Below are 26,097 nucleotides of genomic sequence, written 5' to 3' on the forward strand. Positions count from 1 at the left end.
GAAGGAAGGCCTAAATCGAGTTTTCTGGTATGGACAGATCAAAAAGGTACATTCTGCATAAAGCGGCTCACAACTATACAAGGACCCAATCAGGAGCAACCCATGTCTGCAATTGTTATTCCTAGAGAGAGTAATGTACACGATTTGGATCTTTTGGGGTCGCAGTCTTGGAAAGAATGGGAGATGGTGCTAAACACAACTTCCACTTCATTTCCTTGGTATTCCTCAGAATTTGCCATTTCTGTTATCACCCAAAATGCAACATTAAACATTTACTTATTGTAGCCATTTAATGACGTTTTTAAACGACATTTGTTCACTTTTTTACGATTTTCCAATAAATTTCACGAATTCTTCAGTGTAAATAAACAATTTCCACTTATCTGCCAAAACAAAAGAACAGCTGTTACAGATGTTGCCATGTTGTTTTAATGTTGTATTTTCTTTTACCAATATCCATGTTCTTTTACAGTGGATTGTTAATAACTGACATTTTTCTTGCTAGAAATGTTTATTAATTTGAAAATTTATTAATTTTTTATACAAAAAATAAGAATTAATTAATCTCAAAGTTATTTGTGCAAAAAATGACGGTATGGCAACACAAATTATTATTTCAAGGGTTCACAAGTCGCGCCATTATTTTCCATTTTCCGACTTGTCAACCCTTGTTCACTTTTTGTGCTCCTCCCTGCTCAATCATAATAGCTCGAGCAGGTGAAAGTGAACTGCAACTCACTTGTGAGTAGCTCCCTACGTGAAGATTCATAATCGCTATGATAATATAAACACATCCTTATTCCAAACTATGAACATTTCATTTAGGTGAAAATGAGTGTATAGGCAAGAAGGGTGAAGGGGGTGAAACTCTGTGCCATAGACCAATGCATGTATTGGCCTCAGAACCATTGCATCCAATACCAAAAAAATCAAACCATTTTGTAAATCAGAAAATGAAGACGTTTCTAAGATGTTTAAGATAAATGCCCAGTAAAACAACGAAACAAATGTTAATAAATGTGAATTTTTATTTTGTATTTTGTTGGTATCTTTCATACTGGTGTAAAGGAAAAATTTTATTGAATTCGAATTCCAAGGGTCTTAACATTTTTGTAATAATTCACATACAATTCAAATACAAAAAAATATTCGAGAAAATCGAGGAATACAATCATTGATAAAAAATGTAATATTTAAATCCCGATAACGGCATCCAAGCCCACTTTGTAAAAAAATTGCAATTTTTTATTAGATGGCTGATAAAAAGACACAAAAAAGATTTTTTCTACTTGGATCAATATTAAAGAAATTATGGGTATTTCTTTGCAAAAATAAAAACTGGAAAATGCACTGAAATGTTGGGTTTTTGGAAATTCGACCTCCAAGTGTAAGAAAAGTACTAAATGTTACCAAATTTAGTACGATTTATATATTTTGAACGGATATAGCTAGAATCTTGGAATTTGGTATGGAAATGAAGGTTGGGAAGTGATGTATATAAAAGGATATGGTTTGGCAAATTCGTACTCATGTGCATGGAAAGTACTAAATGGTACTTAATTTAGTATTAGTACTTGGATTTGTGTGAACGGATAGTGTTAGAATCTTCAAATTGGAATTAAGATTTATGTTTAAGTGTACTTATGAGTACGAAAATATCTAAATTGTACTAAATTTTGTACAATTTGGATCTAAGGGAAGGGATAGAGATGCAAACCTGAAATTTGGAGTTAGGATTATTGTTGAAGTGTAGGATTGAGATATTGAGGTAGCTTTCCAAATTCGTGCTTATGTGTACGAAAAGTACTAAAGTGTACTAAATTTGGTACAATTTGGATTGGGATGAACGGATTACTGTTGAAGTGTAGGATTGTGATATGGATGCAGCTTTGGAATATCGTATTTATGTGTAAGAAAAGTAATAAATGGTACTAAATCCGGTACAATATGGATTTGGGTGAATGGATGGAGGTGAAATCCTGAAATTTGGAATTAAGATTACTGTTGAAGTTTGGGGTTGAGATATGGATGGTTTTGGAAATTCATACGAAAGATACTAAATTTGTACAATTTGGATTCTGAACGGAAAGAGCTAGAAAAGTGAAATTTGGAATAGTGATTATTGTTGGAGTATGGCAAGAAAACTGAAATTTGGAATATGATTACAATACTCGAGTATTGGATATTCGTACATACTACTATAATTGGTTTTGGGAGAACATATAGAGCTGTAAATGAGTATTGCGTTGGGATATAGTTTTGGATATAAAGGTGTAATTTTTGAAAGTTATTCCTATTATAAATACCTAATTTTCTATCGTTTTGGTGTTGCATAAAGGGATATAGGTAGTTGGAATTGCGAATTTTTGTATTAGGATCTGTGTTGGTGTTTAGATAAGGAGTTTGCGAAATGCATCATCATCAGGTCGCGTTAGAAATTCGAAAAGTACAAAATGGCACTAAAGTTGGTGTTTGGTGTAGCAATGAAGCTGGAGTTTACAAGGGTCACTAAAAAACCTTCTGGTCCATGCAAAACACAGTGGCGCCAGGAGCCATTTGACATTTTTTGGAAAGTTTGACAGTTTTTAGCCTAAGCGTACTCAGGACAGTTTCACATAAGACCATGTGTTGAGTCATTTACAGTGACTTGCAAAAATCACTTTGCAAACAAAATGGAATGTACTTGTGAACATTTTTGTCCGATAAATTTTCACAAATTCCGACGTGAATAATAACGGCAAGAGTACATCGATCAAATTAAATCTTTATATGTCGATAAAGGACCACCCTATAGCACTATGAAAAACTGGTTTAATGAATTCAATCGTGGCCAAAAAAACGAAGATCTTGAGGATCGTTCAAAAACGGCCTTTGTGCCAGAAAAAAATTAAGCGGTGTTTGAACGGATAATGCAATAACGCACCGCTATATACCGTGAGATAGAGGCATCCTTGGGCATTTATTTCACCAAATAACATTTGACATTGCATGAACACATGGCGGCAAAAATGGGGTTTTTCTAATTGGATCTCCTGGCCATCGGTGCATGGAATTTCGAAGAAATACGATCGCGGCGCTTCAAAAGACGTTTATAAGATGGATCCAGGTGAAGAATCATGGAAGTATGCGTATGAACCCGAAAAATAGCAGCTGTAAAAATGTTCAAAAACCATGTTTTGGAAGTGTCGCAATCAATACTATTGGCATTGGGTGAACAAGTAGAGCTAAAACAGTAAAATATGAGTTAAGGTCCTGGATTTTAAAAATTCTACTGAATAGTGTACTATTGGTTTTATGTTAACGAGAAGGCGATTGCTAAATGATACACTTAAATCAAAAAGTCAAACGTATCTCTTCACAAAATTATTGTTTTATTCTGGACGTTTTAGTAACTAGGCGTTTACACTAGACAGTTTGTCTTCAAATACAACTCTGATTTACTAACACATACATACATTTGTCGTTTGGCTACCAGCTGTCCATCATTCTTTCACAGACAGCCGGGTTAACAAAATTTTGACATTTTTTGTAAAAATGTGTGAGATAATAATTGAAATGTGTTGAAAACAAAAGAACATGAACAAAAACAAAATATGTGAACGGAAAACAAAAGGAATTCGATGATTTTCATTAATAATTTTACAACTGTTTTTGTAGTTGTCTGGACGTCTACGTCACAAAGGCAAGTTTTGGGATTTTGACAAGCAATACATGAAGTCAACTGTCCTGTCATTTGTAAACGCAGGGTAAGTTAATATAAAAGCACAGATCAATGCGACTATTGTTTTACAATAAGAGAACAAAAAGGCCTACATTAAAATGTCTCAAAAAATTAACTGTTACATAGGGGTCAAGGCATGCGGTTAAGTAGTTTGTAGATGTAAGATATTTTAAAAAGTGGGCGTGGTCAAGTCTCGGTCCTAAAAAAGTAATAATTGTCTCGCAAATTTATTTCCAAACCGATTCATTCGTAATAATTTTATGTATAGCATTTTTGAAAAATAGGGTATAGGGAAAGTTCCCGTCCCCCTCCAAAACTAAATTTGTAGCCTATTTCTACCGGGGCCATCCCTGTACATTCCATGACTATTTCAGGAAAATCAGTAGTGGAATTCCGACAAAAATCGGTAAAATTAAAATCCTTATAATTTCGATAACTAGCGAAATTTTTTGGTAAGATAACAACCATAATAAAGCTGTCGCTAAGTGCTACCGGTAGCAACAGTGTTGTCAACTTTTATTGACACTTTTAATTCATAATTTCGCGTTACCGATTTTTCTCGATAACTCAAAAAATGTGTTACAGAATTCCACTAAAGTTCAGTAGTTTTTGTAGAAAAGATTAAAATTGAAAAAAGTGGGCGTGGTCAAATTTTCTTTGCATAAAAACCAAAGTTGGTGATGCCATTACCAACGAACGACATTTGATTTTTATTTATGTACTAGCAAAATGCCCGCTACATCGTATGCGAAAAAGGAATAATATACATTTAATAAATATATAATATGAACAGTAGGTCCCATATCACTGAGCTAATATGAATCGGAGTGCACTCATTGATATGGGAGAAGTCTCCCTTGTGCTACTGGGATGTTTGTGTTCGTACACCTCTGGTTCGATTTTCCAAAAAAAACCTTATCGTATCACATCAACAGCGACCCTAACTCTTAATTTCAGTCTACGGTATGGGTATTTCGAACATATTATCCACATTTTCCAACCGAAGTTGCTCTAATTCCGGAATTTCCTGAAATTGTCTGGGAATGTACAGAGATGACCATACATATTTTGTTGAATTCCAGAGGGGGCGGGGTACCTGCCCTATGCGATATTAAAAAAAAACGCTATATTTGCAAAAATTACACATGTATCGGTTTAAACATTTACGGATTTATCTACAATGCAGTACATCTTGGGGCCTAAAGACCAATACTACTGAACCAATTTCAATCAAATTTGCAGCAAAAGCCAATGGGTTGCGTGTACCTACAGTTGCGTTCAAAATAATAGGAGTGCCCATACGCAAAATGGAATAGTCCAAAAAACATGGTTAAACTTCTAAATTTTGCCCAATTCTGTATTTTCTTAACATTGTTAACATCCCAACTGTTAATTCATAAGCAGAAATGTGGCAATTTGTTTTAAATTATTTACTGTTTACACCAACATTATAAATCGCCTTGAAATTTTTTGTTCAAAAAAATAGGAGTGTGGCAGAAAGAGGACAATAAAAATTAATTTAGTTGGGTTTGCAACCAAACCTGTAAATATTTTAGTTAATAGTAGAAAATTCAATAGATTTGAAGTTTGTTTGAAAACAAAAATACTTTGGTGGTAGCCAAAAAAAAGGATATTGTCCTTGTGGCGATTTTCCCATAAATTGAGCAATTATTGGGCAATTCTATGGATTTTATAGACAAAACCTTTAGTGATTAGAGTTCTTTAACACTCTGGATGTTACAACAAACAATATATAATGATTATTATCCCATTAATTTGTATACTCTGATCCTTGAGCCCCGGTTAAGTCAATATCCATTGGCCCTTTATGTAAGGATCGGCCAAAAAAGCGTATCTATAATGCATTTATTCCTCCACCAAATAATATTTTCAGGTCCTTGGGATATAAGCATTGTGTACACAATCAATTTCGCTTCTATTCAAAAAATTGTTGAAGTGTGAAACCTTGAAATGTAGTTATTCCCCATTTTGTGATAATCATGCTTTGACTACACTAGGTTTGGTATACACCGTACTATATTTTTCTACATAAACTTACGTTTTTCATTCAAAAATACTTCATTCAGACTAGTTCCATTAGAAAACTGTGTTTCATACGATTCAAAACCTAATAAACGTATTCGTAGGGCAACTTCAAAACATTCTTTGGTCGTGGAATAAATGCATTATAGATACGCTTTTTTGGCCGATCCTTACATAAAGGGCCAATGGAAATTGACTTAACCGGGGCTCAAGGATCAGAATACACAAATTAATGTGATAATAATCATTATATGTTGTTCGATGTAACAGCCAGAGTGTTAAAGAACTCTAATCACTAAAGGTTTTGTCTCTAAAATCCATTGAATTGCCCAATAATTGCTCAATTTATGGGAAAATCGCCACAAAGACAAAATCCTGTTTTTGGCTACCACCAAAGGATTTTTGTTTTCAAACAAACTTCAAATCTATTGAATTTGCTACTAATAACTAAAATATTTACAGCTTTGGTTGTAAATTCAACTAAATATATTTTTATTGTCCTTTTTCTTCCACACTCCTATTTTTTTGAACAAAAAAATTGAAGGCGATTTATACTGTTGGTGTAAACAGTAAATAATTTAAAACAAATTGCCACATTTCTGCTTATGAATTAACAGTTGGGATGCCAACAATGTTAAAAAAATACAGAATGGAGAAAAATTTAGAAGTTTAACCATGTTTTTTGGGCTTTTCCATTTTGTGTATGGACACTCCTATTATTTTGAACACAGCTGTACATATTTGGAGCCAAAATACCGGCCACTTTTTTAAATATGTATATCAGGGGCTCAATTCCTGTTCTATGAAAATTTTAAATGAAAAATTTTATAAAGGAAATAAATGTCAAATGAAAAATTGTATAAGGCAAATATTTCTCATTTCAAATTTTCATAGAACAAGAATCCACCACCAGAATATTTGCTGTAATTCATGCAAACACCTTCTCAAATTTTGATGTCAATATTAGGTCTGTCTGGTTACCCTAAAATTTGTAACAACTTGTACCAATTGTTGCTGGAGTTTGCAAATTCTTGCTGGACAAGTTTCTTCTAGCAAGCACTAGCAATTCTTCTTCTTCCTGAAAACAGTCAATCGTCTGTTTTTAGTTTTTTGTCGATTTATGTCTGTGAAAATTAAAAACAATTTTATTGTGGAAATAACATAGTCTAATTTGGTTTTCGATAACATAAAGGAAAAAATGGTATCGTAGTAAAAAGTAGTAGCTTCTTGTAGGTTCTGGAACTGAGCAATTGTATTGTTTTATGGAGAACACGTTTGTAAAGTTGAAGAATACATTTTTGTTTCATTTTCTTTTTATTTTTAATAAAATACAACGTGTTTGCTTCCTTTATTGGCGGACAAATTGTTCTGTTTTGGCAAGCCAGCTGATTGATTGCTGATTTTTGCTGGGAAGGTGTCTGTTTACTTTTTACAATATTCTAGCAAAAGAGAATAAAAACCCCTTACTCTCTGAGAAAGTTCTTGCTGGGAAAATAACCAGACAGACTTATTTATAGTATATGGAATATTTGTAGTATATGAATATGGTTAATTTTCAAAATTGTCAAAAAGCAATTTTGAACAACAGAACATTGTGTTTGTGAAGAAATAAAAAAAAATTAAATACATTTATTTTTTGAGGAAAATTTGATAACTTCTGTTGCAGATTGAAGGCTGATTGAATGTTTTGCTACACACTTACATAAAACAGTAAATACAATTTGTTTTAATGCATCTACCTTGTTTGTTGGTAGTAAATAGAAAGTCGATAATTATTACTTATACCAAAAAGTCGATTCGATAATCGTTTTATAGTCGACTTGCGTTGGATATATTACTCATTCTATTCTTCCCCAGATTCAGATCTGCTACAAAATAACACAATACGGTAATAAAAACAAAATTCTTGCCATAATTTCGAGAACAAATCGAACGAGAAGAAAACAACGAACGAATTGAATTGTAATATAAACAAATAACCCTGCAACAAACTAAGCTACGTGTCTTCTCATTTCTTGCGCAGTTTGCTGACATCACAAAATATCGAGTCAACAAACTTTTTCCAACAACAACATCAACATTTAATTTTAACCAGCATCCAATTCGCACAATGGAAGATATTAAAGTGGATATGTCGGGAGACATGAACGTTCCCAAAACGGAACCAAAACCTCAATTCGATTTCAGCACATTTACCCAGTTTCAGAAGATACCCTCCCCCATGGAATTGGTGCAACTGACGCGGAAATATATTCGCCCGTGGTCCGAGTTTTTGAACACGGGCAATTTCAAAGCAGCAGCTAGTATGCCACGCTTAACTAGTCGCTTTGTAAGGAATTTGGATTATTTCAAGAGCAATTACATCTTTGTTTTCATTGTTTTGATGATATATTGTCTGTAAGTTGTACATGCATTTTATTGTTATCTTCTTACGCAGTATGTATAACTTACATTGTTTATTTTGACAGCATCACTTCCCCCCTGATCTTAATTATATTGGCCGGTGTGGCCTATATCAGTAATAAGATCCGGAAAGCACAAGCCCCCGTTAGTGTGTTTGGTCATCAATTATCGACAGCCCATCAAATTATGGCTGTTAATATTGCCTCAGTTCCTGTGTTGTTCTTGGCTGGAGCCGGCTCTGCGCTTTTCTGGACACTGGGTAAGAGAGATATTGCTTTGTCAACATTTATACGTTTTTAATTATTCGTCTTTGTTTTCCGTAATAGGTGCTTCTTGTTTTGTAATCTCTCTGCATGCTATTTTCTACAATATCGATGCAATAGTAACCGAGGATACCGAGGGTTTCCTGGCGGAAGTGGTTTGAAGAGGAATCTATGAATATATTTACACACACACATATTATCACTATGTTTTAACGAGAGGCCTTATTGAAATCTTTACTTATTTATAGTTTTAGTTTTTAATGTATACACTTTTAAACTGCAATTGCGCGGTTCTTGTGAATAATAAACCTATATATTTTGTAGTTATTTACTCTAACAAGAAGATTGTCAATTTTATTTTGTGGATCGATACATACCATTAATATCCGTCTGTCGCCTTTGAAAAGGAGAACACAATTATTCTTGTTTAACATTGATTTATTCATCTATATAGTCCCCATCAAGTGCCACACATGTCCTCCATCTCCGTTCCAACATTTCAATACCATTCCTGAAGAACGATTTGTCTTTTTCCTCATAATAAGCTTCGATTTCTCTAATGATATCATCATTGGCGCGAAACTTTTTACCGGCAAGTATTTTTCTGAGATCTGCGAATAGCCAGTAATCGCTGGGGGCCATGTCTGGAGAATATGGCTGATGAGGAAGCAACCGAAACTTCAACTCATCAAGTTTTGCCATAGTTTTTGGTGACCTGTGGCAAGGTGCGTTGTCTTGATGAAATAATACAGTTTCTTCTGCCATATGAGGTCTTTTAATTGCTATTTCCGATCTTAGACGATCTAATAATTCTACATAAATTACACTGGCATCTTCCTTTTCTGTGTGATCAATGAAGATTATACCATCTACATCCCAAAATATTGAGACTTTTAGCTTTCCAGCTGACTTTTGTGCTTTACTTCGCTTTAGATAAGGTTCACCGTTTGATGTTCGTTCGCATGATTCCGCCGGATAGAAACGATGTATCCATGTTTCATCCATTGCTACATATCGACTCATAAATTCGGATATGTCGCTATTGAAAATCTCTAAGCATTGTTTACTATCATTGACACGCTGTCGTTTTTGGTCAATAGTCAGTATTCGCGGTACCCACTTTGAATACAGCTTTTTCATGTTCAAATGTTCTTGCAGTATGAAGCCTACACGTTCCTTTGATATTTTTACAATTTCTGATAACTCTTTTAACTTGACTTTTGGGTTAATGGAAACGATGTGGTCGATTTTTTCAATGTTTTCTTGTGTTACCGCCCCATTTGGTCGACCACTGCGTACTGCATCTTCAGTGTCCCTACGGCCACGTTTAAAATCTGAATACCATCGTTTTATTGTTGTGTTTGATGGAGTGGAACCCTTGTAACACTTTTCAAGCCATTCCTTCGCTTGAGCAGCATTTTTTCTCATCAAAAAACAATGCAAAATTAAAACACGAAACTGTTTTTGGTCAAGTTTTTCTAGTCTTTCTGTTCCTTCAAAGACATCCTCAGTGCCTTTACATTTATCATCAATCGTTTCTTTTTGCTTTCCATCTTCAGTGTCCTTACAGGCTTCATCATCAGTGTCTTTGCGAGCTTCGTCGTCTGTGTTTCTACGGCCACTATTGAACTTAGCATACCAATCTTCTATGGATTTTTTTGAGGGAGTGGAATCTTTGTAACACTTTTCAAGCCATTCCTTCGCTTGAGCAGCATTTTTTCTCATCAAAAAACAATGCAAAATTAAAACTCGAAATTGTCTTTGATCCATCGTTTTTTATTTTGATTACTTTGATAACAACCATAATCTCTCTTATCAATAAACTTGTTCTCGCACTCCCATCACATTTTATTTAATGGAATGATTTAGACATAGAAATACTTAGTGAAGGAAATTTATGATCTAATAGGCAAGTTCGTGTTTAGACACACAAATTTCTAGGGAAAGTAAATTCAGTTTTTAGGCAATAGGGGGTAAGAAAGAGTATTGAGGAGCTCTTTCCTTTCCGCTCTCTTCCAAAAACTCAATGTACTTTCCCGAGAAATTTGTGTGTCTAAACACAGACCAATTAACATGAAATACTTACAGTGACTGTTACTGAAAATGATGCAACCTGACCTAAAATATGTAAACATTGAGATTTTTTAACAATTTAATAATAATTTTGTAGGCTGAAAAGTTGTCTTTAAGATGGCATACAAAAAAATATTCAATTTTTTATTTTTTGGTTTTTTTTCTTTATTGTCAATTAAGGTAGATGCATACATAACATTTTCCGAGAAAAAGTTGTTGACGCAGTTATTTTTGTTTGGCGTAACAGAAAATACCAGTTGATCGATCTTTAACTGCTAAAATAAGTTATTGTAAATTAAATTCTAATACAAAACAAAACAAATGTTGACATTTTACGTGTACAACATAAAGTTGATTTGTTATATTTTTTCGATATACATCTACCTGTTCCTCTACAGTTTGACATTTCTCTACCTCACAGCGAATTCAAATGACAAATATGAATTTTGACAGCTCAAATCAAAATCATTTGTTTTTGAGAGAGGACCTTTATAATTGGGCCATGACATCAACCTAAGTAATTGTACCATGGTACAATTATTGGTATTAGCTGTGTTCCTTTACTTACCTGAGGTTACCATTTCTTACCATTTTTAACCTGCAAAGCGTTCCTTAACCCCGAAAAGTGGCAAAACTGGAAGCAATTTTTAAGAGAGTGAGAGTGGCGAGAGAGCGAAAATGGCTTTCTCTAGGTAAAAAATGGCAGAACTGATTTTTCGACTTTTGTTTGACGATTAACGACGAAACTGGACGAAAACCAGAAGAAAAAGTCGAACGCTGACAAAACTAAATTAAAAACTGTGAAATAAAAGACGAAAATTGATTTTTTTATGCTTCCATTTGACATTGCTGCCAGATCTACCTTTTTTCCGTTCCTTTACTTTTCTGGTAAAAATGTTCATGAGAGATCAATTTTGAGCAATTTTGACACTTTTCTCTCTTACCACCCTTACCATTAAAAAAGTAAAGGAACAAAGCTATTGTTGAAGTTACGAAGTTACGGCAATTCACACACGACACGAACGCAACAAAAGAGCACACAGAAGAGAGCAATTGTTTTGATTTGTTTTTATTTTGCAGCATATGTGCCCAGCAAACCGATCGTACCGATATCGTAACGAAATCGGAACAAATTTCGGACGTTACGTCCGATATCTGATCCGAAATAGTAACGATATCTTAACGAAAGTTGTATGAAGTGGTTGACATAATTTCGGTCAGAATTCGCAACGAAATCGAAAGAAAATCCTTGGGAAATTCGGAATTCGAATTTCTTCCTCCGAATTTTCGTACAGATTTCTGAACGATTTCGGAATAATGTCGTATGAAAATCTGAGGTACCTTCCGAACTTTCGTAAAGATTTCTGAACAATTTTGGAATAATTTCGTATGATTATCGAAGGAAAACATTTTTCTCTGATGCCTCTTTTTTATTGATACATTTTCTTTGTTATGTTTTTTATTGGAAGATTATAATTTCAAAGATATCTAATGATTTTCACTGTTATTATCATTTTGTAATTATATGCTCTGTTCCAGAACCTGCAAGAAGCTACTATTTTCTACTACGATAACATTTTTTCCTTTATGTTATCGGAAAAAATAGTAAATATTGTAGATTCTTGCAGTACTGGAACAGACCAATAGTAGAACAATGTTAAACTCCGTACACACTAGAGCTTTTTTGCCGGGTTAACCTTCTTTATGAGGATTTAGTTGACGTATACCTAATGGAATTGACATTTGAAACCCAAACCCACTGGGTTAACCCGGTTATATGTAAACGGCCTATAAGCTTTGTGTACGAATATGTTGAGTCTATCAGCCAAAGACATAAATACAACAAGATAGGACATTTCTTTTGCTATCATTCTTCAGTGAATGGCTTTTGAATTTAACATAATGTTATGTTACGATATGGTGATATAACATTTTTTTCTTTTATACATTTTTACGTATTTAACCGAATTTACCGATCCAATTGACATGGAATTATTCTTGAATAGATCCTTGAATATATAAATTTCGTTTCTGATACCATTACATGAAATGTTCCTCCTTGGTTGCGATTTTGAATTAACTGCAACCTGTTAAGGGTAATGTTTCTATACATAGTTTCGTAAACATTTTTTTGTTGCATGCATTTTGTCAGGTCTTTATTACTTTATGTCTTTGTATCAGCACTAGCTTGAATTATTATATGTTGCATTTATATTTAAAAAATGTATATGCGAATTTTATAACCAACAATTTTGTTTTTCGACAACAAACTAAAATGTTGCTTGTTAGATATATACAAAAGGTGGTTGTTGTGCGAAGGGAAATTTGTTTCCGACATATCGATCCGAATTCGTAACGCAATCGGAAGAAAAACATTAGCAAATTCGAAGGGAAATTTACTTCCGACATTTTCTCCGAAATCGGAACGAAATCTGAACGAATTCCCCTAAGAAAAATCGTATAGAAATCGATACGAAATCTGAACGATTTTGCTTCCGAAATTGTTTCGATATGTCATCCGACATTTGGTTTGCTGGGAGCTGTCAAAAGTTGCCAATATTCAGAATTTTGTGTGCCCTCTTCTTGGTCGGCTGTGTTCTAGAAAAGACCAAATATTACATTTTAAACGAAAAGACTTTTTTTATTTTTTTATTCATTTATATATAATTCAGTACTTAAACTAACTTATCGATAAAGATAAATAAAAGAACAGAAAATAATTCATTATTTGATAATCCCTCAGCGTCATATAGACATTTTGACTCTTAATTTTGTTTGTTTTCTATAGGCAATTTGGCTACGAGAAATTACTCGCAAATGTATGTTCAATTACTCGATAACGAATGTTGTCATCCCAACTTTGAATACTCGGGTCGAAACAACTCGATATCGAATCACGTAATTAGCACTCAAGCTGAAAACAGATGGTCTGTTCCTTTACTTTTGAAAATGGTAAAACCGGCAAAAGTAGTAAAAGTTGTAAACTGTTCCCATATGAATTACATGGTGTCAGAAGTAAAGGAACGCTTTTCGAGTAAAAAGTGGCAAAACTTGAAGATTCTTGCACGTAAAGGAACAGAGCTAGATACAACGTTTGATTAAACTTTTGCGTTGGGCGTCGAGGGCGACGACGATACCAAAGTCCAGCGTTTATCTGTTTATCGGCATATATTTCAAATGAATTTGAATTTTTCGGCATCATGCCCAACAGTGTAAAAACGGCCAAAACGACACAAAACTTTACCCAAACGTTGTATGTGTTTCCAGCTTCAAGCTAAAAACAGATACAACGTTTGATTAAAGTTTTGCGTTGGGCGTCGAGAAAAAAACAACAACAACAGGGCGACGACGATACCAAAGTCCAGCGTTTATCTGTTTGTCGGCATATATTTCAAATGAATTTGTATTTTTCGGCATCATGCCCAACAGTGTAAAAACGGCCAAAACGACACAAAACTTTACCCAAACGTTGTGTGTGTTTCCAGCTTCAAGCTAAAAACAGATACAACGTTTGATTAAAGTTTTGCGTTGGGCGTCGAGAAAACAACAACAACAACAGGGCGACGACGATACCAAAGTCCAGCGTTTATCTGTTTATCGGCATATATTTCAAATGAATTTGAATTTTTCGGCATCATGCCCAACAGTGTAAAAACGGCCAAAACGACACAAAACTTTACCCAAACGTTGTATGTGTTTCCAGCTTCAAGCTAAAAACAGATACAACGTTTGATTAAAGTTTTGCGTTGGGCGTCGAGAAAAAAACAACAACAACAGGGCGACGACGATACCAAAGTCCAGCGTTTATCTGTTTGTCGGCATATATTTCAAATGAATTTGAATTTTTCGGCATCATGCCCAACAATGTAAAAACGGCCAAAACGACACAAAACTTTAATCAAACGTTGTATCTGTTTACAGCTTTACCCAAACGTTGTATGTGGTTTCAGCTTCAGGCTAATATGGACCATTTTGTGGGATGTTTTCCCCCACATATGGGGAATCTCAGTATGTTTTGACATATTATACCAATATCTTATATACAAAATTTATTTTCATAAAAATATTTAAATTTTTAAATGAAATTGATTATTAAACAGAATTTGTTGTCCCTATTTAGCTGATCGCCACTGTATGTCCAGAGGTGTACGTAAATTGCTTTTATGGGTTAAGGGATCTGAGAACAATGCCTTCCACTCAGATTGACACGATATTAAAGACCCTACTGAGACTAATACCAAAGGTGCATAATATATGGCAGGGTTCTGAAGCGTTCGCCCATATTTATGAATAACATGTTACAATGGGGGTTATCATGAATGAAATTGTGAAAAGTGAAAAAATGCACGGGGAATTGCCGTTTATGGGTTATCATAAACGGCAATTCCCCGTGAATTTTTTCATATATTTGACTCCTATGTATCTAGGATCACTCATTGAACTCTCTAGACTTCAAATCCATTGAGTAATTACGGAGAAAATTCGACAGAAAGTTAGAGTCATATTTTATGCTCCCAATAGGGGGGATATCACCGGATTACACCAAAACATTGTTGATGTAATGTCATTTTACCAGCACAGTAAAATGTGGAAATCAACTACTGGCTGATTTTAGATTTTCCAATGAAAAATAAATATGGTTCACTAAAGAGCGAAGCTAGAAATATTTACGACTAGTCGTATGATTTAAAAATAAACTCAAATCCATAAGGATCAAAAGAAGCTCTCTAAACATCTACGATATAAATAAAAATTCATTTTTATTTTAAAAATATTTTTATTATTTATTCATTACTCCCTAAATTTCGAAAAAGCTGAACGCCGAAATGTACATTTTGTGCCAAACACATTTCTGCTTAAATTAATAGAACACACAAAAATTGCTCAGAATATAAAGAAAAAAACTATAAATAATGTGCTTTTCAATTTCAAAGCGCCCTTCTATATAATCGACCTTAGAATGGCTTAGTCGAGCGCAAGGAGTAGTACCACAAATAACACTTAAAATTTTTTATCTTCAGCTACTCTAATTTCTTAGTCACGAGATATTAGAATGTAATGAGTCTCATTTTTTACGATGACGCTGAGACCGATGAGGATGATGCTGGATTTTTGGCTATACGTTGGGCGTATAGACGACGTAAGAGGCGGTTACCGCAAAGGAATGTGAATATTGCAATGGGAATAAGGCAACGTAATGTCTGGAACATGTTCAATTTCAACCAAAATACAGCAAAAAGAACTAAAATGCCACCGAAACCCAGATGGAAACCTATGGTGCTGGGCTGTAAATTGAAATTGCCAATATTTATACCCAATTTTGACCAGAAGACCAAAAGTAACACTAATGGAGTTAGACATAAACCGGTGAATACATCGGAGACAATACGGGATGGACGTTTGTCGGGCACGCGGAACTGATGTTCAATTTCTGGTAAGGGTGCACGTACAGCAGGTTTCTTTTCTTCTGAAATTTTAAAACGATATTAATATATTTTTTATAACTTATTTCTTGCCATTACTAACCTGTTTTTGGGCTAGCAGGGAATTTGAGTTCAATATCTGCCACTAACCATTGGAATGAATTCGAGATTGAAGCATCACCCACAATCAAGTATATTTGATAGACTCCCGAAACATGGTTGAAATCACCAGCTCTTGCACCAATGTCCATGTCAAATTTGTAAGCCTTGGAGCTATCCTGTTCGGCAATGTAGATTATTTCCTTGTCTTCTTTCTCATTATATAAACGCACAAATGCCTGGTGCACAGTTATAGCCTAAAATGGACGACCTTGTTAAAGGACGAGAAGAAACAAATAAAAGTACACGAACAAACCTTGCTAGCTTGACTTTCTTCTACCAAAGTGGTTTTCAATATAACCTTCTGAGTATGATCACCTGACAATTGTTCCTTCAACTTTTGAGGATAGGAAACGGGTTGTTTTTTAATGGCAGAACTGGCATCCAATTCACCAACACCAATTTCCAATTGTTGAACCTTAACCTTGCCAAGAACTTTGAAATTAAATTTTTGTGTGTATGTTGAGTCGGCGGAAATTTCGGCGACATATAAAGCACGACTGGGCTTGTACGATGCTAGATTTGCAACATATGTAGTCTTGTCAGAAGATTTTGAAGTAAACACAACCTTATCGGCCAAAACAGAGTTGTCTTTCTTTACCAAAATTTTACCAAGAACGTTCTGTGGTGCTGGAGATAAGGGTTTACCCAAGAGATCAACAACGGCAACTGTAAGTACGGGTGACTCGGCAACAAGCTGACCATTTCCAATTAACTGAATGCAAATTGGAGCTACTTTATTGGACGCCGAAGATAAAGTTTTCAAGGCCTCAATGAGAACATGGGCACCCTTTGCAGTTTGTACTGAACGACGGGAGAGGAAATAATTGGCAAACTTAACAGCCTGAGTAGCATCGATGGGTAATGAAGTTCCAAAAGATTTAGAAGCCTTGAATGCACCATTAATAATCAACGAAGTGATGGTCAAGCCACCCTCAAATTGCAAAAGTTTACCATCAACCTCATCAGCTTGAACAATGGCATCTTCGATCCGATCAGCAATAAAGGATGCGGATGGACCCAGCTCAGAGGCAACATTAAAAGAATAACCCAAATTGGTGAGAGTATCGTCCTTTTTCAAAATGTCTTGTAAATTTTTAACAATCTTTGCCTTGGTTGGCTCATCAATTTCAACGCCCAAATATTTGTGGGTAGCCACACGGTAGAAGACTTCTTGAGCTGAACTGACAGGACTTTTGAAAGCGGCATATATCTTAGAGAGCTGTTGTTCGGGCAATTTTTCAGTACATTTTAGATTTTTGCCAATTCCAATCAAGTAGAAGTCTTTCTCATATTCCTGTAAAAATGAATATGATTTAAGTTATCTTTACGACCTATCGATGAAATTACTTACATTCAATTTGGATTCTTGATAGAATTTATTGAGTTTCTGGCACAATTCTTTTTTCTCCTCAGATTTTGTTGGTTCAATGTTGAGTGTGGCATAATAAATTGATTGCAGATCATTTGAAGAAAACGCTGCAGAAAATACGCCTTGGAAACGTTGTAAGTCTACTGATGACAAATGACTGTCAACAGTACGGGCTGCCCAGGATGCGGATGTGATGCATAGCACGAAGGTCGCCACCAATAGTGACAAAGCTAAAATTGCGATAAAGAAAATCAAAAATGTCTGTGTCAATGATTAGGTGTGACTTAATGAGTGACGCCTCCCGTCTGAGATCAAGGCATATCAGCCGGCATCACAACGTTTTACAGCCGGCTTGACATTTTTGAGGTATACATCACATTTACACAAATACTTACTTATTCTACTCATTTTCAATTGCAAATATAATTTGGAACTGTGTAATACGATCTAATATAGCGACCAATTTATGAGAAATTGTTAAAAATTAACGTTTCCACTAAACTAATTTGATTAGTTTGCTTTTTTCAGTGAATACTTTGACATCTATGGACAAGACACGTCAATAATGTGTAGTTACAGGGGATCTGTAAATCGAACAATCAACGGCCAGATGGATGTGTACATCGAAAGCATTAAGGGATGTGGTAACTCTAAAAGCTGTGTTCAGTTTATCTTGTGTCATTTGCTACAATATAAGCTCTGTTCCTTTACGTGCAAGAATCTTCAAGTTTTGCAACATTTTACTCGAAAAGCGTTCCTTTATTTCAGACACCGTACAATTCATATGGAAGCAGATTACAACTTTTGCTACTTTTGCCGGTTTTACCACTTTCAAAAGTAAAGGAACAGACCAATAGCTGTGTTCCAGAACTAAAAAGTTTTTACAATTTTTACGATTTTTACACATTTTACCCGAAAAACCGTTCCTGTACACAAAAAAGTTGTAAAATGTTCACATTTCTTTAAACAAAATTGGCGCTGAATGACGCTTTGTCCCAATTTACATTAGGCGAGTTTACTTGTGGCAATTGTCAGTTTGATGGAGAGAGAGGTGAGGCATATGGTAACCCTTTGCCTCTCAACACCCTTTCTCACCCACAAACTGACAATTGCCGCAAGTAAACTCGCCTAATGTAAATTGGGACTTGCTTTATAAACTTTTTATACCCCGGTTACACTATTGAAGGTTAACCCACTGGGTTTAATAGATCCAGTTGGTTAATCTTACATACATAATAACACATAAATATCACATATCTTGTACTGCATTGAAGTCTACTGTGGTACAACAAAAAAGAATATGAAAAAAATAAAACTGTCCATACACAGAGCAATGCGTTATTTGTACTCCCTTAAAAGGTTTGACCATGTCAGTCCAAAAGTGAAGCTGTTTTTGAGTTGTCCCATTTGGAAGTTTATCGAATTCAGGTCCCTGATGCTATTTTACAATATTGTAAGGGAACAAAATCCTATTCCACATACCGTAAAATAAATTTAAATGTCTACATGTTTTATGTTTGATTGTACATGAACAATGTTTTTCTTTTTTAATTTTTATGATTTTAAACTATGTTAATTTTTTTATATACATATTTTGCTTGCAAAGCATTAAACGCTACCTCATATTCAATTATAATTATAGCTTATTCTGAATTATAAAAATTATACCAGAGTAGTTATTTACTTGTCAAACATTCAATGTACGTCATATTCAAAGATTAAATCATATGGTCTGTTCCTTTACTTTTGAAAGTGGTAAAACCGGCAAAAGTAGCAAAAGTTGTAAACTGCTCCCATATGAATTGTATGGTGTCTGAAGTAAAGGAACGCTTTTTGAGTAAAAAGTGGTAAAACTTGAAGATTCTTGCACGTAAAGGAACAGAGCTATAATTATAACTTATTTTTAAGACATTAATATTTTTATAATTATCATCATGAAGTAGCAATTTAATTGTAATCGGCCATTGGGCTTAAAATTGCATTATATGAAATAAATAAATAAATAAATAAATAAATAAATAAATAAATAAATAAATAAATAAATAAATAAATAAATAAATAAATAAATAAATAAATAAATAAAAAAAATAGTTTCCAAAAATTAAAATTGAAACTATTGATGTATTACAACAAGTATTAAAACAATATTGTGATTAATCAATCAAATTAATCAAAGAAAACAAAAAATATGGGACAAAATGCATAAATAAATAGTGTTGTTTACATATAAGTTGTCACTTTGCATATACATTTTGTATGGGAGAAGTGACAACTCATATGTAAAAACATACCGTGTAAAGTACCCATTACCGAAAATGTAATAAAGTCGTATATTTTACACGCAGGGATACATTTTTGTATCATGGTATCAAGCGTACTTTTTGTTAAAAAAGTGTCTAATGTAAAAAATAAATAATTTTATGATTTTCAAATAACTTTATATTTATAAAGGCCATAATATCTCATACGACCAATCGTAAAAGTGTAAAACACGACGAACTCTGTTGTAAAAACAGTTGCAACTTTTCGAGCATAGTTGCCGTTTTTGCACATACATCGAATACAACACTACATTTTTGGTGAATTTGTGCCGGATTTAAAATAAACCCAGCCGTGAAAGGATTTAATTTTTGTACGGCAAATCAGGGGCTAGATTCTTGTTCTATGAAAATTTGAAATGAAAAATATTTTCTTTATAATTTTTCATTTGACATTTATTTCCTTTATAAAACTTTTCATTTAAAATTTTCATAGAACAAGAATTGAGCCCCTGATTATGTTTTTTGGTATGACATGACCTAAAAATGTAAACAGCGGCTTTGCCAAACAAACAAAAGAGCTGTTTCTTTTATGTTTAGAGACGTGAAAAGAACGCGCTCTAATCGAAAAATGTGTTGTCATCTCATTTTAGCTTTGTTCCTTTGCGTTAAATTTTCTTCAAGTTTTACCATTTCTAAATCGGAAAGCGTTCCTTAATCCCCAAAAACTGGAAGCAATTTCTAAGAGAGTGAGAGAGGAGAGAGGGCCAAAATGGCTTTCTCTTTTACTACTTTCTGCTCGACAAATTTCATTGTGCAAAAAGTGGAAAATCTGTCAAACTGCTGATTTGACATTTATTTGACAATTAAGGCAAAAGGACGAAACAACGTGCTTTGTCAAAGCAAAAAAGAAATAAAATAATAAAAATTTAAACCAGTGAAATAAAAAATTTAAAAAAACAATGAAGTTTATTTTTTTTTTGATTTTTTTAAGCAGCCATGTTTATTTTTTGACATTCCTGCCAGATCTACTATTTTTCTGTTTCTTTACTTTTGTACATAACTTGTTACGTGAGAGCAATTTTCACAGTTTTCTGAGAGAATTGCGAACTTCTCTCTTTTGCTACTAAAAACTAAAAAACAAGTAAGAACAGACTATAGTCGGACGGGGCCGACCATGTGATACCCTATACCACTAAACGCGTCTTCTTGGGATAAAGTTATAAGATGTGCATTAGAAATTTTACCAATTTTCACACAAAAGTTTTGATCAATTTAACCCGCTAAATATTATCCGATCATACCGTTGACTTGCACGCTACTTCTTCATCTCAAACCAAAACTACGTTTAAAATTTCGCGCCGATCGGACTATTATTGCGACCTACAGAGCGGCTACAAAATCGAGCAAAAATTTTGTTTTTGGTCCATTTCATCCCTTTAACATTTCACGATCATCGCCAAAAACTAATCAGTTCTATTCTGGTCCAAACCCGACCTCCATACTAAATTTCGTGACAATCGGTCCATAATTGCGGCCTCTAGCTTGATTACAATTTTTAATGGACGGACAGACGGACGGACGGACACACATCGCTAAATCGCTTTATCTCGTCGAGATATGAAGTTTGGTATACCACATGAGGGGTCTACGACGAATATTTCGCGGCGTTACATGAATTTTTGGGAAAACAAACTTATTATACCCTTTTCCACATTGTGGTATAGGGTATAATTAAAGGAACAAAGCTTTTAATTCATCAACATTTTTTAGTGTATCACACGACGAGTAAGAACTTACAAAGCTGAAAAACATATACATAACATACGAAAAAGAGATAGTCTGATGGCACTCTAATGGGTACTTTACACGACACGTTTTTTACATATGAGTTGTCACTTTGCATATACATTTTGTATAGGAGAAGTGACAACTCATATGTAAAAAACATATCGTGTAAAGTACCCATAAGGCCGCCATCAGACCATTTGCTTTTGCACATGTATGTTGTTACTTTGGGTATACTAATATACAGAACAGCTGATTCATACATGTGAAAAAGCAGATGGTCTGATGGCGACCTTAGTCCCGGACCACACTAGAATAATTTCACTGAAATTTTAACATGAAATTATGAGTCTCTAGATTGAGTTCCGTAGTAGAGTAAAATCATGAAATTGATGTAATGGGGAATTCGGCCTAAGAACACCTAATTTCATGAAATGTTTTAATGAAATTTACTCTAGTGTGGACCGGGACATACGTATACGTCCTCATTACTTGGTGTTTACACAAGACAGACTGTCTGCAAATACAACTCTGATTTACGAATACATACAAACATTTGGCTAGTTGGCTCGGCACTGTCTGGTAATTTTCGTGGCAGTAAACATGGACATTTTTGAACAAATGAAAACAAAACTATTTGAAATTGCAAAAAAGACAACAGGACTGGGATGCAACAAAACAAAAACTTAGCATGAGTTTACTTGCTCTGCTTTTTGTGGCACCGCAACTGATATTGCTTCATCTTCCATCCAAATGGTTTTTCATTTTTCCTCCAACTCCACTTCAAAATAAAAAAAAATAATTTGCGTCTCGTTAATTACAGCCATGTTCGTATCTTTAGATTGTATATCTTTATTTTTTAAACAAAATCTTTTAATTTTAGACACTCTTTCTTGTGTTCAGAAAAAAAAGACTGCGACTTTAGGGATCAAAAAATTGGCTTGCTTGGCTAGGGATCTTTAAGCGAGTGCTTCCAAAATGTATCGAGCGGAGTGCATTTTCATAACCCCGTGTGGATGGCATCGAAAGATGTATTGAAATCATAACTCTGCATTGCACTACTTCCAAACATTTTTGCTGGGAAAATATGTGAACGGAAAACAAAAAGAAATTGACGATTTTCATTCATAATTTTACAACTGTTTTTGCAGTTGTCTGGACGCCTACGTCACACCGGCAAGTTTTGGGGTTTTGACAATCAATACATGCATTCAACTGTCCTGTCATGTGTAAATGCAGGGTTAAGAAGGTTAACCCTGCAAAAGGCTATAATAGCTGTGTTCCTTTACTTACCTGAAGTTACCATTTTTACCATTTGTTACCAGTTTTTAACCTGCAAAGCGTTCCTTAACCCCGAAAAGTGGCAAAATTGGAAGCAATTTTTAAGAGAGTGAGAGTGGAGAGAGAGCGAGCGAGCTGCTACCAGCAAAATTTCTGCAGGTAAAAAAAGGCAGAACTGATTTTTCGACTTTTGTTTGACGATTATTTCACAATGAAAAGAAAATGGGCGAAAAACAGAAGAAAAATTAGAACGCTGACAAATCTAAATTAAAAACTGTGAAATAAAAGACGAATATTGACTTTTTTATGTTTCTTTTTGACATTGCTGCCAGATCTACCATTTTTCCGTTCCTTTACTTTTCTGGTAAAAATTTTCATGAGAGAGCAATATTGAGCAATTTTGACACTTTTCTCTTTTACCACCCTTACCATTAAAAAATTAAAGGAACAAAGCTAATATAAACATGGCCTAAGGGCGAAACCTATAGCTCTGCGTGTTGCGCAGACTTAAAATACAAAAACAAAATACATGTATTTGTTGTTGTTTTCAATTTGAAATACATGTATTTTGTTTTTGTATTTTTGAACGCACACGCAGAGCTATAGGTTTCGCCCTAATGCTAAGTTTACATTTAGTCCCAATTTACATTGGGCGAGTTTACTTGCGGCAATTGTCAATTTGTAGGAGAAAGAGGTGAGGCATATGGTAACCCTTTGCCTCTCAGCACCCTCTCTCACCTACAAACTGACAATTGCCGCAAGTAAACTCGCCTAATGTAAATTGGGACTTACGAAATCCACTCGATTTCAACTGTCAATTCCGTAGCTCAAACGTCAAATGAAATCAAGATGTGATTTCATTTGACGTTTATCCTATGGATTTGACAGTTGAAATCGAGTGGATTTCGTAAATGTAAACCAAACATAACAAAGAATTTTCTAAATTAAATTAATGCAAATTTTCATAGTCATGCATAAGACTTACATACATACGTAAAAAACAGATGGTGTGTTGGCAACTTAAGCTTTGAGTATTCGCATCTTTTCGCAGTATTCAATACATAAACAATTTACATATTTCACAATGCCGGCTGGAAAGCGGAAATTTGCAAACAAAAAATCAGGGAAATTTAGGCGTTCTAAAGCAAAACCAAAAAAGAATAAATCTACCTCGAACAGTGATTCTGGACCACAGGATGTAAGTAAATAATCCCCATAAACCAGCTGTATTGTATGTATTAACATCTCCTTTATAGCGTGCACCACCACCAAAAAAAGAAGACGCTGTAGATGACAAAATCAACAATTATCAATGGTCATTGGAAAATCAACGTCAAGTGCGTGTCAACGACTTCCTCGGCAAAAAGCTAATTGATATTCGTATATATTATGAAAAGAATGGAGAACTATTGCCAGGAAGGGTAGGCATATCACTATCGGTCACACAATGGAAAAAATTGCTAGAATATAGAGATGAAATAAATGCTGCTGTACAAGATGAGCTGTAAGGTGCTGTTTGTTGGTGTGTGCCCAAAGGGTATACGCGATACTATGTTGTTTATAAAATAAAAATCTAATACTATGTATTAATTGAGTATCCATGGCGAAATAAGGAGGTAATCTTAAGGCCTGCGTACATAAGCTACCTCGCCTTGCTTCTCATAAAAGAATAAAAAAGAAAATGGCAACCTAGCTCGAAAATTGGCTCGGCCACGAAAATCGTATATTTTAGCCACAACAAAAAGGAAAACAAGAATGTTGCAAATAGCAACTTTGAGCTCATCAACATGTTGCAATTAGCAACTTTGAGCTCATCAACATGTTGCAATTAGCAACTTTGAGCTCATCAATATGTTGCAATTAGCAACTTTCTTATTTTTCTGAGGCAGCCTAAAGGCCTCGTCACATAAGAGGATTTCTGACTTAATTCATTAACCCTTTGAACCCCGAATTTTTCCGTAGAGATAAAAATATTTTTCATATTATTAGTAGTGGCAAAAATAAGTCCTTTATGCAAAAAATTTGTATCAATTCCTTGCGGTTATGGAGGTACCAAATGTTGCCTGTGGGCAACATCGGGCCATTGTGGTTATAAAAATGAACAAAGTTTGTTTCTTAAGTCTTTATACTATCGTTACATTTTTTATTATTCATGATGTGCAAAAGCATGAACTGGTGAGTTTGTTTAATTCTAGAGCAAAATTTATGGAAATTTAATGGAAAATTTGTCAATATTTATCATATATAGTTCAAAAAGTAGCCAATTTTGACGTACATGGTTCATATAACTCGAAATGTTCATATTCAGGGTGATCATGAATAAAAATTCCGTGCGGAATTTTTCCCTTTCCCCAATTTCATAATTTTTTATTTTCATGTTTATATTCAAAAAAAAGGGAATATTTTAGTCGATTTGGCAAGAATATTCCATAATTAAGTGATTCTAGTATTTTTCAACTATTTAAAATATTGATTTTAAAATAATTTCACTTTTTAAAATTATTTTCCGCGCGGAAAATTCCGAGGGAAATATTCATGATAACCCTGATTGACATTTCTCAGAGTGAAGCATTTGAAAAATATTTCTATTTTGTATACAGACTCTAATCCTGATAATATTGGCCTTCATCCAATACATAGAAAATATCATCATCGATATTCAACAGACATTCGCTTGATATCTTACAAATTCCTAATATGTAATATGTACAGTGTTGGTCACACAATTAGCACACCCCACTACCAACATTTATTTTGCCTAAAAATACCTTCAAAAGTAGTTGTATTTAATAAAGTATTTGTACTAATATATTATTATTAGTATGATTAAAGAATACAACGCAATACAGAAACTGAATCATAACTGTCAATTTGAATAACCTCCAAAAATGTAAAAAATGTCCTAAATTCACTGGACACGTAATTAGCACACCTTAAAAGAATCACTAATATTGTGAATAGTTTCAATATTTTAGTCCATATTCAGTTTTAAATCCCTTTCGTTTGGGAATAAGTTCCAGTCTGCTAGTTATACTCTCCAACAATCTCCGAAATTTCAGTGTCAGAAGGGAGTTATATGGGGTACACCTTGGGTCCCAAGGACTGATGGAAATTTCATTTGTTTTAGTGTTTTTTATCGATTTTCTCACATGTAAACAAGTTCATTGAGGCAAGTAGATCATAGAAACATCAAATAAAACATCATTTTCTTGTTCATCTTTGTAAATTTGCGAATAGTGGGATGTACCCACCAGCAGTTTGCATCTGCAAAGTCCGTTTGACACAAAAATTTTCATTAAAAAACTGGAATATG

The 26,097-nt window shown here is 34.2% G+C and overlaps 3 protein-coding genes across 4 annotated transcripts; 2 read left to right on the plus strand and 1 right to left on the minus strand.

The window, feature by feature from the left end:
- Positions 1–7,562: 7,562 nt before the first annotated feature.
- Positions 7,563–8,767, plus strand: LOC141405923 (prenylated Rab acceptor protein 1). 2 transcript variants are annotated; one of them, XM_073990815.1, is made up of 4 exons: positions 7,563–7,652; positions 7,788–8,161; positions 8,233–8,426; positions 8,494–8,767. In XM_073990815.1, exons 2-4 carry the CDS (start codon positions 7,875–7,877, stop codon positions 8,589–8,591), a joined length of 579 nt encoding a protein of 192 aa, XP_073846916.1. In that variant the 5' UTR covers positions 7,563–7,652; positions 7,788–7,874; the 3' UTR covers positions 8,592–8,767. The 2 variants fall into 2 exon arrangements, with proteins under 2 accessions (XP_073846916.1, XP_073846915.1); XM_073990814.1 differs by having other exon boundaries at positions 7,571–8,161.
- A 6,493-nt stretch (positions 8,768–15,260) lies between these two features.
- On the minus strand, positions 15,261–18,061 carry OstDelta (oligosaccharide transferase delta subunit). Its single transcript, XM_073956649.1, has 5 exons — positions 17,853–18,061; positions 17,440–17,687; positions 16,342–17,382; positions 16,030–16,282; positions 15,261–15,970 (listed from the first exon to the last, which is right to left on the minus strand). The coding sequence occupies exons 1-5, from the start codon at positions 17,863–17,865 to the stop codon at positions 15,576–15,578; spliced, it is 1,950 nt and encodes a 649-aa protein (XP_073812750.1). The 5' UTR covers positions 17,866–18,061; the 3' UTR covers positions 15,261–15,575.
- Positions 18,062–23,744: 5,683 nt separating this feature from the next.
- LOC141406267 (RNA polymerase II transcriptional coactivator-like) lies at positions 23,745–24,370 on the plus strand. Its single transcript, XM_073991506.1, has 2 exons — positions 23,745–23,982; positions 24,041–24,370. Exons 1-2 carry the CDS (start codon positions 23,869–23,871, stop codon positions 24,290–24,292), a joined length of 366 nt encoding a protein of 121 aa, XP_073847607.1. The 5' UTR covers positions 23,745–23,868; the 3' UTR covers positions 24,293–24,370.
- The last annotated feature ends 1,727 nt before the right edge of the window (positions 24,371–26,097 follow it).

The sequence above is a fragment of the Musca autumnalis genome, unplaced genomic scaffold, assembly GCF_047663935.1.
Source record: "Musca autumnalis isolate F117 unplaced genomic scaffold, ASM4766393v1 scaffold_5, whole genome shotgun sequence".
Classification (NCBI taxonomy): Eukaryota; Metazoa; Arthropoda; class Insecta; order Diptera; family Muscidae; genus Musca; species Musca autumnalis.

Bases quoted from the DNA above. Each gene is read 5' to 3' on its own strand.
- OstDelta (XM_073956649.1), bottom strand. The intron at 17,383-17,439 runs GTAAGTAATTTC...TCATTTTTACAG, and splicing joins ATCAAGAATCCAAATTGAAT to GAATATGAGAAAGACTTCTA. The intron at 15,971-16,029 runs GTTAGTAATGGC...TTAAAATTTCAG, and splicing joins CCCTGCTAGCCCAAAAACAG to AAGAAAAGAAACCTGCTGTA.
- LOC141405923 (XM_073990815.1), top strand. From the start codon at position 7,875: ATGGAAGATATTAAAGTGGATATGTCGGGAGACATGAACGTTCCCAAA. The intron at 8,162-8,232 runs GTAAGTTGTACA...TTATTTTGACAG, and splicing joins GTTTTGATGATATATTGTCT to CATCACTTCCCCCCTGATCT. The intron at 8,427-8,493 runs GTAAGAGAGATA...TTTCCGTAATAG, and splicing joins TGCGCTTTTCTGGACACTGG to GTGCTTCTTGTTTTGTAATC.
- LOC141406267 (XM_073991506.1), top strand. From the start codon at position 23,869: ATGCCGGCTGGAAAGCGGAAATTTGCAAACAAAAAATCAGGGAAATTT. The intron at 23,983-24,040 runs GTAAGTAAATAA...TCTCCTTTATAG, and splicing joins GTGATTCTGGACCACAGGAT to CGTGCACCACCACCAAAAAA.